At 38.5% G+C, this 13,246-nt stretch overlaps 1 protein-coding gene across 2 annotated transcripts in view; it reads right to left on the reverse strand.

Annotated features, from left to right (window-relative positions):
• AK5 (adenylate kinase 5) overlaps window positions 1-13,246 on the reverse strand; it is an 85,205-nt gene that overhangs the window by 58,267 nt on the left and 13,692 nt on the right. For both annotated transcript variants that reach the window (XM_069862891.1, XM_069862890.1), the window contains exon 6: window positions 7,508-7,699. In XM_069862891.1, coding sequence (XP_069718992.1) covers window positions 7,508-7,699 — 192 coding nt within the window. The remainder of the gene's footprint in view (window positions 1-7,507; window positions 7,700-13,246) is intronic.

Below are 13,246 nucleotides of genomic sequence, written 5' to 3' on the forward strand. Positions count from 1 at the left end.
GGCTTCAGATCTGTAAGAAACCCTCTGTTAATTTTAAACATATTTCAGCTTTCACTGTGCCAGAAATTGATAAATCTGGGATAGTATGGCTGTCAGAAACCACATTCCCTCTCTCTTTCAGGAGTTCCTAAATCAGCTTGACCCATGCACTTCCTTTATAGCCAGGCTTGTCAAAGTTTATTTCTTATTTCAAAGCTTACTTCTTCATTCAGACTATTGGGGCCACAGGGGTAGGGCAAATATAAAAAACCCTGAATTTAAATCATCATGCTTCCAAAGGTAAAAAAGAACATAATGTTGCACCAATGCTATTCACCCCAGCAAGAATTTCCCCACTCAGGGTTTCTCTGCATGCTTACATGTACACACAGATGCCAAGTTTCCCAGCCTGGTCCTTCTCTGGCAGACATCAGTATTTCTGATATACTTAACTTGTTGACATAAATCATATAATCAGAGGCAGAAAATATTTTGAAGCCTGGGAAGTGTATATGGTGCACACGCATCCACATATGCAGAAATTACTCATGTATTTTTCACAAATAGAATGTCCATATATTTACAAACAATTTGTTTAGATGCATTTCTACATAAACTTCATTTATACGCCTTCTCTTGTATGCTCGAAATATATGACAAAGCAGTAACACATAAATAGTGTTGAGATACAGTGTAAAACCTAACAGTGATGAGAGCATGCATAAACTTTCTCTAGTTCGGCAGTTCCACAGGGAATAGTTCCACATTTATATCCCAGCTCTTCAAAAGAGCTGTTAAACATAGGAGAGACACAGAGACCCATAATTTGCAATGACAGGTAGCTGACTTTCTCTGTCTGCAAAGATCTGGTTACCTGTTCTAAGCTTCAACTTGCCTTTCATTTCTTTGAATCACCAAAAACTGAAACAGTGATAGTAATTATTTCCCATCCCACGTCTCATTTTCCCTGTAGATATTTTTTTTCCATGATTATATAAGCACGGAGCAAGATAAAGATTTAGGAACCATGCAGCAAAACAGAGAAAGACTCCTGAACCTCAAACAAAACCTCTGGTCCCACAATAACTATCTACATTCCTTGTTTGATTTGAAATGTTTCTTCACTCAAGTAACAAGACATAGGATGAGAGGAAATGGCATTAAGTTGTGCCAGGGGAGGTTTAGATTGGATATTGGGAAAAACCTCTTTACCAAAAGAGCGGTGAAGCATTGGAACAGGCTGCCCAGGAAAGTGCTGGAGTGACCGTTCCTAGAGGTGTTTAAAATACATGTAGATGTGGCACTTCGGGACATGGTTTAGAAGGCACAGTGGTGTTGGGGTGATGGTTGGACTGGATGATCTTGGAGTGATTCTATGATTCTGTGATAAAACTTTGAAGTTTTCCTTCAACTGACATTCAAAGCCACCTGGGTTCCTCTTCACACTCCTCCTTGGTCATGCCCAAGAAACCGCAAGTACCCTGAACAGCCAGTGTAGCAATTATGCTAAAATCACATCTGACATGTTCCAACAAGACTGCTGTATTTTTAAACTGAGAGGCATTTGAAAATATCCCGGTGGCACTGGGCCAATCGATGGGAAATCTCCGTTCAGCACCTTCTACAAAGCAAAGCAAGTTCAAACCCACATCTATGACTTGTGGAAAGAAAGGTTATGCTCTGACACAGAAGGGGCTAGGTCTGAGTGAAACCATTCCTGTCAAGTCTGTATCACTTTGCAGCCAAAAACGCAAGATCCAAGGCATCAGATGGCACACAGATGAGATCCCGAGCCTGCAGCACAGAAGTGAGAGCACGCGGGGGAGGTGGTGGCTAACAGCCTCTATTCCTAGAGTTACTTCAGAGAAGGGGGTGTGGAACTTTTTAAATTTTCTTTTTGAGGATTGTTTAATGCAAAGTTGCATGGATGAGAGCAACTATCACCACCATAAAAACAGCTAGTCGTTCTTGGCAGCTAGTCATTCTGTGACTAGCCAAGATGCATGTTCCTCTGCTGAGGAGAAGATGCTTGGAGCTGGATTCTGGTTTAGGAGAGGTGCCTGGCAGTGGCTGCTATCAAGACATGGAAGATCGTGCCTTTGCATAACAGTTCACTATCAATAAGATCTGGATTGACCTTGAGAGTTGGTGGAAGTACTGCAAGACTCGCATTTCTCTGGGGAGGAGCCTAGAATTACAGAAGGAATGAGTAATTGAAAGTCTTTTTGAATTAGCATTCGCAGCTAAACAACCGACCAACCAAATAAATAGCAAGCCCAACACAGAACCTCAAGCTGGACAGCTATAGGATAGCACAGAAACTTTAGAAATGGTTTATAACAGATATTTTCATATTGGTAAGTCATAGCCTGTAGCTAAAGTTCAGATCACTGTGCAATGCTACCGCAAAACCCCTTTTTTAAACCAAATTGAGAGAAAAATTTATATAATGCTGTTCCATGGGGAATTTTTCTGTGACACTTGACAGCCATTAGGCTTGTTTGATGCTAATGAGGGCAGACAGCTATAGAAGCTATTTCCCCCACCTGCAACTACGTAACTTCTAAATTTGTGCTCAAAATCCCTTTCCAGCTTCAGCTGCTTTTTCTGGGTTCTTTGTACTTCTCTTACTAATCTGAATGTCATTTTAATGTTCTGCATGGGCATGGTACGTTCCCTAAAAGGACAAGTGAGACAATGAAGATATTGGTGAAATCAGCATTTCAGGCCACAGGATGCTGTCTCATCCTGCCTGTTAAAATAAGGTCCTGAGCCTTCTTTTAATGCTTAGCATTTTTTTGTCTCACTAAAACCACACTTTTTTTTGGTTTTGTTTTGGTTTTGGTTTTTTAAATACACAAGTCTTATTAGTACAACAAAGTTGGTGCTGAAGCACTAGGCTACCATATAATTCTTGTAAATAAGGCAGACTGAGCCTAATCCTGTCTCCTTGAAGAGAAACTTCCACTGCTACGACAATGAGTTCTGTCATTTTTAGTCTGTCTAGACCAAGCGATATGTTCTACAAAGAACAGCTAAGCTCTCTAAAAACAGCTTTAATAACTGTAACTGAAAGACTTTAGTAACCCAATAATCTCCTTTCCAATGGCTATTCCGATATCTACACCAGATTAGAGTCCAGATGAAGTGGAGATTTAGAAACCCTTTTCAAAACAACCCATACCTGAGTAATGAATATCACTGAGGTGGGAATAGCAGAGATTTAAAATCTATCTGAACAAGGCAGAAACTTGAAGTTCAATGGCATTTACCTTACCATCCATCTTCTCCGCTCTCCTGCTTGCTTCCTAGAACTAGTTTTGGTTTGATACAAGTAACTAGTTTCTGAAATACAGATTATCTGGGGATACAAATCCGCACATTACCTTGGCCTCTTTACCTCTAATAGTTTTTTTCATCTGATAAAAACATAACACCAATAACCATAGCATTGTTAACATTTTTACTTTACTGAATATGGCTGATCACTACCAACGGCTTCATAGAATCATAGAATCACCAGGTTGGAAGAGACCCACCGGATCATAGAGTCCAACCATATTCATTTCATAAAGAAAAGTAGACATATTTTTTCTTGCATTTTCCTCAGTGAATTAGCAGTAAAAAAAAAGTACAACTTTGGTATTTTTCACTGTGTAGGCACCCTTTGAACTCTCATTACTTTCTCTCCAGAACACAGCTCGTCCCTTTGACTGGGAACATCTTAGCTGAGTGAGCTGAGCAGAAAAAGAAAAACATTTCTTGTAGGCAAGAAGGCTGCTTTCTGTGGGAGATTCTGTATATGACTTAAGTGTTAGGGATATGATGATATAAGTACTACAGCGATTTGTTCGCTATGGTCTAGCATGCTGTGCCGGTGTGTTCTTTAGGCTTCCCAGCAATAGGATGAGTTAAATTCATTGGGATTGTAAATGAAAAAGTTTCCTAGTTAGAATAGTTTTACATCATAGTAATTTATTCAAAAGTCAGTGGATGTGATTTTCCTGAGCTTTATGCCATAGTTCTTAAGGGCCAGGTAGTTCATAGCATTAGGTCTAATAATGAGAAATATCAATATAATGTCTACAAGAAAAATGAGGTTTGACATTAATAAAACAATAAACCACAGTTTTCACTTGAATTTTCCAGCTGATTCTTAAGAAACTCTTTTAATAGTAATCTTCTTTCACAGTAAATTCTCACCAGACAACAAAGGTGTGCTGGACCAGAGCTTCAGCTAACACAAACCAGTTTTCTCCTGAAACAGAGTTTTTTGAGGCTGGGGTGCCACGTGTTGGGGTAGAGAGAAGGATTATCTTTTTTATTATTATTTGTAACTCACAACATGCTTTTTCAGAGTGAGCTACAGAGCAACCACATAAAAAGCATTAAAGCACATTAGTTATGTAGGGATTAGGTACGTAGGGAAAGCAGGTTCACTTAGGGCAGGTAAATTTAACTGAAGTATGTTAAAAAAGTATTAAATAACTGTCAGAGCAGGAAAACTAATATTCTAGGTCATTTAGATTTTTATTTTCTTTATCATACAGTGTCTAATAGTAGACTATAGGTGTATTGAATGTCTGCTCATTAATCATATTTAGTTGCATTTCAGTGAGTTTTTCTTTTATCTTTTGGCCTGCTTATTGATGAAGAACAGCATACTTAAGCAGATGTTTAAAATTTGAGTTATGGTTCTAAAATTATATCTCTCCGTAAGACAAATGGTTTTCTTTCTTTTCCCTGAGTAGAATCATGATGCTGGGTGGAAGAAATGTCTGAAATTTAGAGCTCTGAATAGCAGTGACAATGTACAGGTAGGGATTTAAGAAAAATGTAAATCTTTTCTTTTTTGCCTCCTGGCCAACACTAACCTTGCCAGACCTTGCCTCAAGGATTCACTCCTCTAAGAATTAGGCTAGTGTAATTCTATTTTATGCTGCTCTAGTTCTTACACTGCTCTCAACCACATAATATTTCAGTGCCTTCCAGGGTCAGTGTTATAGCAGCAGGATGAATGAGATTTTCTTTCTTGCTTCCTCTTTCTGTAGGGAAACAGCATGTACAAGTGCATCAAATGAATGTAGAAGTGCTAATATTACATGTGTATAATACAGATACAGACTAGTAAAGGGCGAGCTGATACAGGGTTTCCACCAGACAAAGGTGGAGATGAATACTGCAATGGCTCTTGGATTCTGTGCCTTTTAAAGGAATGTGAGAGGAAGTTGGGGGAAACATCCTTAGATTTCCCACTGGACAGATGAATTTCCAACAAATGAACACATGAAAAGAAACCATGTTGTCAGAAGAATGTCAAAACTCTATAGATAATGCTGATCTACCAATTAGGTGCTAAGAAATGGAACAAAGGTTGACAAAATAACCATTTTTTAAAAGCAGTACTTCAAACTTTATAACTCACTTTAGCAGTATGTAGTTTCCTTCATGGACTTAGCATACATTTCTTCCATTTCAAGGTCACATGGTTTTAAAAAAATGCCCTTTTGTAGAAATTTTCAGTGACTTACATGCTCTGGAGCGTGCATGTTTAATGTCTTTTTATTACCCCTTTCCCAGCTACTCCGTTTTCTCATTTATTCCCCAACAACTGTGTTGCCGTAGGCAACTGCAAAACACATCCTCTGCATGCTATGAAATCCTGTGGAAATGAGGTCTGCCATATGTATTCTTTAGCATCTACAGAGAGGGATTATTTTATCCATTGACCATGAAATTACTCATGTATCTAACTCTCAGGGCTTGGCTTTACTAATGAATCCTGATTTTGCAACAAGGGAAACACAACTGCACTGTAGCAACGCTAATGACATGTGAACATTAGTGTCTACCTTTCAAAGTCTAATTCTCCTGACTTCTACACCGATGTACATCTAGAGTAATTTCTAGATCTCTATGAAATGATATTAACACACTTTGAGTAGATATCATATAGTCAAGGAGTAAATTCGAATATTACAGATCTTTTTTGTATTAAAGACTTTTTTTTTGACACGCTGCCAAACATGATTTCCTGCATATGCAGTTTCCTTGTCCTGCAGTGGACAGAAATATAACGTTCACATGCCATATTATCATCTTCACCACCCATCACAAACACCTGCTTTCTTCAAAAAGGAGAGAGGTGTCTAAGATAAACATTGCAATTTGAATTATCTTTAGACCTCTCAACAACCAGAGCTAAACATAGAAAACAAGGTCTCATCACAGAAAAAGAACTCCATCCAGGTGCCCCACAGGCTTTATCGACAAAGGCACATTTTCCCTCAAGAGCTAAGTATGCTGTCTATAGGAGGAGCGCTTGTACAGGCTACAAACATGTCACAAAATACATGTTTCCTCAATAAGGAAGAACAACAAGAATACCAGTCCTCTCATTCTTCATAACGAAGTTAAAAAAATTTCTCAAACAGGACAAATACTCTCTGCAGAAAACAATTTCCTGGAATTTTCATTTCGAATTTCAGAAAGATGTTGAAGCGCATTATTAAGACTACCACCATCAGCAGACGACTTTACAATTAAGGATGATTTGGCCCTTCATGAATCTGACCAGCACACAGAAGTAGTCATATTTGTTGTGAGGAGAACACACCAATGCGAACCACCTAGGTTATTTAGGCTGTGACAAAAAGCAAAATAGGCAGTCTGTGCTCTCACGTACCACACGTGGTACCGACTTTTGTGTGGCATTACAATGAGACACAGTCCATAATTGAGAACATGCCAATAATCCAACTGTTGTCAACTGCCTATTAAGCACTTAAATACTTTAGCAGTACTTGTTAGCCCTACTTCCATAAGACACTTCTGACTTCATTATGAATGCAGCTTTTGGTGTGTTCTCCATTTAGAGACAGTTCCTTCTGCCTCAAATATTGCAGAAATCAGTATTACTTACTGATACCCAGTATCTATTTACACTGTAATTTTCTTACAAAAATTTTTAACTGAAACATTAAAGCTTGTAGAATACTACATAACAAGGCAGATTTAAGCCATGGTAAGATAATCTAAGGACTTTTTACTTACTGGAGTCAGTCAATAGCCAGCCACATTTATTCCTTGAATAATCTGTATTGATTTGATCCAACAGTTTTCAGTGAGAATGTAATTTTTTTTCTGCTTTCCTCTTCTCTCAAGACAACCATCCAAAAAGCACATGACTGCTTGCTAGGGATGAAACTGCTGGCACTGAAATAGCAACGAGTGTTTCAAAGCAAGCTCTTCTTTCATGCAAATAATTTCTGAGCAAAGGGTTTGCAACCACTTGGCGAAGCAATTCGTGCCTGCAGCAAAGAACTGATGCAGTGCTTACCATGTCATCTACACACGTTACTGTGTTACTGCATTTTGCAGAAAATAGTCTCTCAGCGCACAGAAAGTTTGCTTTCAGTAACCACGAAAAGATATACCTAAACCATATTTTGAAAGGAAAAGGTCTAAGAAGCCACATATAACCACAACGGCAATTTAAGGTTTCAGATGTGTACGCTAAAGGACTTACTGTGATGATTAGCCCTTTTTCCTGGAAATATTTAACCAATGGGACAGCATTCTGCTTGAAATTCATTAGTCGTCTTTGAGTGGCTTTCAGATTATCATCAGGTCTCCCTTGTTGTTCAGCTCGCTTCAGTAACCTTTCCTTCAGCCTTTGGTTGGAACATGCCAGAAACACCACCAAATCTGGGGTACAGATCTGTGGAAAGAATAATTTAAGAAGTCTGTGATTAAGTTGACAATCCAGTGCTACAGGACTTATGTACCTCAGTGTCAATAAAAAGAGTAACTTCCCCTCTCTTTTCAGACTATTTTAAATAGCTAATTGACAGGTTATTCTGTCCTCTCATAGGATGGATTAATTATGACAGTTAATTTTATTACCACGTAATAGCTTTAAGGCACATTGTTATTCACATGAAAGACGATGAAAGTAAGTTTCTGTGTTAAGACTTTCATGCAATGCGGACGTTCTTAAAAGTAGCTCTGTTAAATTAAGATTGCTTCATTAGTAATAGAAGCATAATGAGGAATCAGAAGTTGGGAATTTAAAGAGCATACAGGGGTAAAGAAATCCAAATTATGAGACAGATTCTGGAAGAAAATGCTACAGATTTCAAAGCTCTCTATGTAGTGGAAGACATCTCAGGAAAGGGAATGGCTGATGCACGCTGCAGTGGAATGAACACAGGGACATCTTAAGTCCCAGTGTGGATACCAGCTCACCTGAGCTTCCTAATGTAAGAAATCAGAATTGCAGGGGTAAATTGAAGGTCAAAAGGAATTTACACAAGTGAGTGGTTTTATTTAGTATCTCCATTTCTGTGCATCCTAATAATAGCAAAGAAAGATGGTAAGAAATCTTTCCATGCTCCAAGCTCTAGCTGGCCTTCTCCTCACTTTCAAAGCTTGCTTACAGACATCTTCAGGACTACCATCTACCCTGTACTCAGGTCTGTGAAGTCATGAGACCTGCTCAGGTGTAGGACCTCACTTCTGCATACCACATAACTTCACATATAGCATCAAACCTTACAGGGAGTACTTAAAATAAATAGATCTCTCATGAAATTATTAGCCCTAAAGGAAAGAGGAAGGAGACAAAGGGAAGGTCTCCTTCTGTTTCACACAAACAGGAGAGCGTAGCTTTCTACAGCCAATCTCAGCTCTTTACGCAAACTGTGGCTGAGTAGGTGCAGCCCCACAGCAAGAGAAGGATCTGAAAGCCTCCACGATGCCACCAGGTGTGCAGGTTCTCATCTGCTTGGTTCCCACAAACTGCACTGGCTTCAGAGGGCAATGCCTCTTAAAGAAAATGGGAAAGCATGCCCTGGGCTTAAAATGAGGATAATAATGATGTACAACACAGTAATTACTGTGGAAAAAAAATAATTAATTAGATTTTTACTTCTTTCCTAATGCTTTTTAAAATGGAAAGTTCTCTACAGGGGCTGAGTACTGTTGTTCTTAATTTTTTTTATTACTAAAAGCAGTAACACAAAAGACAATATCAGAATCCTAGGAACTAAAGCTTTTTTTTCTGACGCTGGCTTTTCTCATTTGTAATACATGTCACTCTCAGAAATAAAATGTCAATTAAAAAACAATGGTTTAAAATTCTCAGCTCAAGAAGCCCAGTTTCAAATGAAACATCGTCTAAAAGGTTTTCTCAAGTGGAAAGAAAAAGTAGTTCAAGCATGTTTGAGGTAGGAATACAAACCTGATTCCAATTATGTGATGCCTCTCTGAATTCATCTTTTACTTGCAGAATATGCATCTCTATAATCAGAAAGTAGCTGAAAACTATATAATAAACACAAGCCTCCGCTTGGTTTTAGGCATATAAAAAAGTAGCATTTTGTCTCTATCCATAGGTATACAGACCTAATAGCAAGCAGTATATTTCTCCTACAAGCCTTCACAACCTTCAGGGTAAACCTTTGAAATGCTTATTGATATTTCACTCCTGTTTTCGTGAGCCACTGTGTTTCTGCTTACCTCAGCTGTACCTGCCTGCAAGACATGCTTATAAATACTTTAAGTTGGAATGGAACAGGCTAGTGTGAACATATGGCCATCTGGGATTACTTCTCTGGAAACACAACTACTTTTCCTACATAAATACGAGTACAAATTGCTTTTTCTTCTAACAAAGGAAAAGGGGGCTTTATGACTCATTTGAAAACAAACCCATTTTTTCAACTCAGAACTAACTGTTGTTGAGTTTTATGACTAGGGAATAAGTTTTATTCTGAGACTCAGCTTGTAGGAAACGTGTGCAGAACCAGCAGAGGTAGAAGAAATGGATTCCCTTGTGCTCATAGCCCATGATGTGCTTGCTTATGCTGAAGGCAGAGGGTCTTATTTGTGTCTAGAAATACATGCAGAGAAGGACTGTAGGGCTCAGGGAACTGAATTTTACCACTTACTGACTGGAACTCAGCAGAAAGGAGAACCTTTGCCTATGGGGACAGGTTTCTGATTATTCACAACCTTCTGAATTTTAAATGAGACAAAGCTTGTATAGAACGTACTCGGAATAAATCTGGTGGGTACTTCCTCTCTTTTTCCATGATAGCATTTACCCTTTGGGTCCGAATCGCCTTCCTAAACTGGAACAAGGACCAAATTCAAAGTGATTCCATGCAAGTCGGTGGTTTTACTGACATAAATCAGTATAAGTGAAAAGATACTCTGTTCCCTCTGGGAGTATTTTCTACATCTTCTCTTGTTAGTGAGAGTAGTGTGGTTATTTGCTATAAATTAGATGATTACACTCTCTCTCATTATTTCTCATTAGGCAAAAGAAAAAAAATGCTCTCTTTCTTAATTCCTGGTATGTTCTATAGATACTCTTGAGAAAACTTAACTGACAGCTCATGAACAATTGTCATTAATTTAACAGTGCATTTTATTCCAATTGGGAAAGGTTACTAGCAAGCTAGTTTATGTCCGTTGCATGGGTGCTCTTCCCTGTAATTACTGATTTACTTTTTATAGTTCCATCTCTGCTGGGTTACTAGACTGTTTGCATGTTTTTTTCCTTGTTTTAGAAGAGCCAAATCATGAATCATGTTCGCAAAAAATGAATCCTGCTGATCGAATTTTTTCTGGCAAGTGCCTTTGAACCATATTCACGCTGCCCAAGAAACAGCTTCCAGCAAATTGAGAAAGAGAAGTGTCTTTAAGAAGAACAGATTCAAATTTTCACCTTTGTAGGGCAGCTAGTAGATAGGAATCCCAAGCTGTAAACACTAATGCTAACAATACAAAGAAAGATCTAAGCAGCTTCTGGTTCAGAACTGCTTATCAGGCACCCCCGTCCACTCTGAACCCAGGACATGCGGTCCTCTCCTAAGGGTTAAGGACCTGAAATGGATGAGATGAGCTCCTTCGGCTAGTTTTGCTAGCAGAGAAGAATTCTTGTCCAGAAAAACAGGAAACCCGAGGTCTTTAGGCTCTCCTATCCAGCAGAAAACTGAACCACTACTTGTCTTTTCTAGGAGAATGCTCTAGCTTCCAGGGGAGAAGACAGACAATGATAAGATCGTTCTACAGGCTTCCTGCTCAAGCTTGGCTTTAAGACAGCGGTGTAAAACTCATAAGGCCAAAGAGAATAAATAAGAGGAACCACTGTAATGCAGATTGCTGAAGTGCTAGCTCTCCCACTCCTCATACAGGTGACTGGGTACATAGATCCAGTAGGGAGCTGTACCTGAGGCTCATCAGCCTGCAACAATGAAGTGGAGATTTGGGAGAAGGGAGATAGAGGCTGCAGAGGCAAAGAAATGAAGAAGACACATATATCATGATACAGAAAAAACACCTTTTCCAGAACAAAAAACTATTGCAAAGAGTAGATCCCTTCCCCTTAAGAGGACTGATAAAAAGGTTACATTCGTTTTAGCAGTTGTTCTGGACCCCACTCTCCAGGCCAGTGACAGTGCAGGTTTTCTGACTGCTCTGTGCAGAGCATGAGCTTGACAGCTGGACTGCCAGAGGTCAACTAGTCACAAACAACTTTGTAAAACTTTGAGGGGGCTGTAGGCAGCATTTCTACTTGGAGGTTTATGTATCCAACTTGGAGGAACAAGACTGCTGTCCTTAGACTCTGAGAGGAAAAGTAATTTTTTTCCAGCATCCCATATTGTGCCATCTACATAGTTTCTTCTTCCTTAGCACAATTAATTCTCATAATAATTTTCATAAGGAATCTATTTGGGAGTTAAAAAATCAACTCAAATTGCAGCCAAGATGAATTAGCTATTCTTTGTAGGTGTAGTACGTATGTGACTATTTCAAGGGAATTTTAAACAAAGAATCAGGTAAAATTTACTGCTTGTTTATTATTTAAATTAAGATTTTAATTCTTCTAATTTAGTCTTGTCATCCAGGCCATATAACACAAAAATATTTCTAAGGTAATTTCTACAAAAGTAGTCTTTCATGTTAATCAAGGAATTAAATTATATTCATTAATGAATATTCATTGATTCTAACACCTGTTCCACATTTCATTTCACTATTAACAAAACTTATAATTAATATATTTTAAGCAAATTTCATCTGTTAATGCTCTATTGAAATTAACAGAGTTAATGCTGATGAAGGAATTACTGAGATCAGAAGGAAAGTTACACATGAATGACTTAAAGTGGGGAAAACAAAAAATCCAAACCAGAGCAGTAACTGAAAATAACTGGAAAATACTGAAGTGAGAAATTGTTTCTCCTGAGAAGGGTAAAAACTTATTGCCATGTGAGAGATTATAGAGAAAGTCGAACTGCAGTTTCTTCTTCCCAAGTCATTTGAGTTCAATACACCAGTCAGAGGCATTTCATTACAGCGATACCAGAGAGGAAGATATTTAGCATGCTTGAGCACGCTGGTACTGTAGGTGACTTGCAGAATTTCAAGCTGACAGGTTAATGGTAAATAAACCATTTTCTCCTTGGCATTTTCAAACGTGTGCTTGGAATCTAAACACCCTTCTCTTATTTACACTCAGCAGAGGTAATGGATACCTTAGCCTTTTGTGGTTTAAGAGAGCTTTATGCCTCGGCTCCAACTGAAAGACAAATAAATTCAGTATTAACTCTGCTCTGCTACGCAGAAGAATTTAAAAATGATCAAAATCCGGAAATTAACATGTATTTATTACGAATATATAAACTGGAAGTTCTATTTACTTTTAAGACATTAAAATTCATGTTTTCATTTTTTCTCCCCAATTATGACTGCTTGAAACTTTGTATCAAAGTGGCTGCTGAGATTCTCATAGCCACATGACCCCAGGGCTTTATTAAAAGTACCTCTATGAAAGCCTCGGCAGTACCGACCCTGCTTTCTGGAATTAAGAAACGCCTGAGTCAGGATTTGGCAATAAACCAAGACTTCCAATGGAAGAAGGTGGACATCACGTATTCAATTTTCAGAGAGAAAAATACAGGTTTTGTTTTAATTCTGGTAAAAAAAATCAAAGAAAACTGAGAGAAACTTGGCAAAAATTGCAGTGCTCATGGCCATAAGTTCTCCCAGGTTGCAGTGCGTCTGCAGCGAGCAGCTGAACACTCAGAAATGAAGCCAGTGTAAAGAAGTGACCAGGATGGCTGAGCTGATGCTGGTTGGCAGGCACTGCTGGAAACCTGAGCACATCACTGCTACCATCTTAAAGACTTCTTCCCTGCTCAAGATATGTGGGTGATAGGAACAGTGATATTAACAAAACTCAATAAAAGAGAGGTAA

Source organism: Phaenicophaeus curvirostris, chromosome 8, assembly GCF_032191515.1.
Source record: "Phaenicophaeus curvirostris isolate KB17595 chromosome 8, BPBGC_Pcur_1.0, whole genome shotgun sequence".
NCBI classification, from domain to species: Eukaryota; Metazoa; Chordata; class Aves; order Cuculiformes; family Cuculidae; genus Phaenicophaeus; species Phaenicophaeus curvirostris.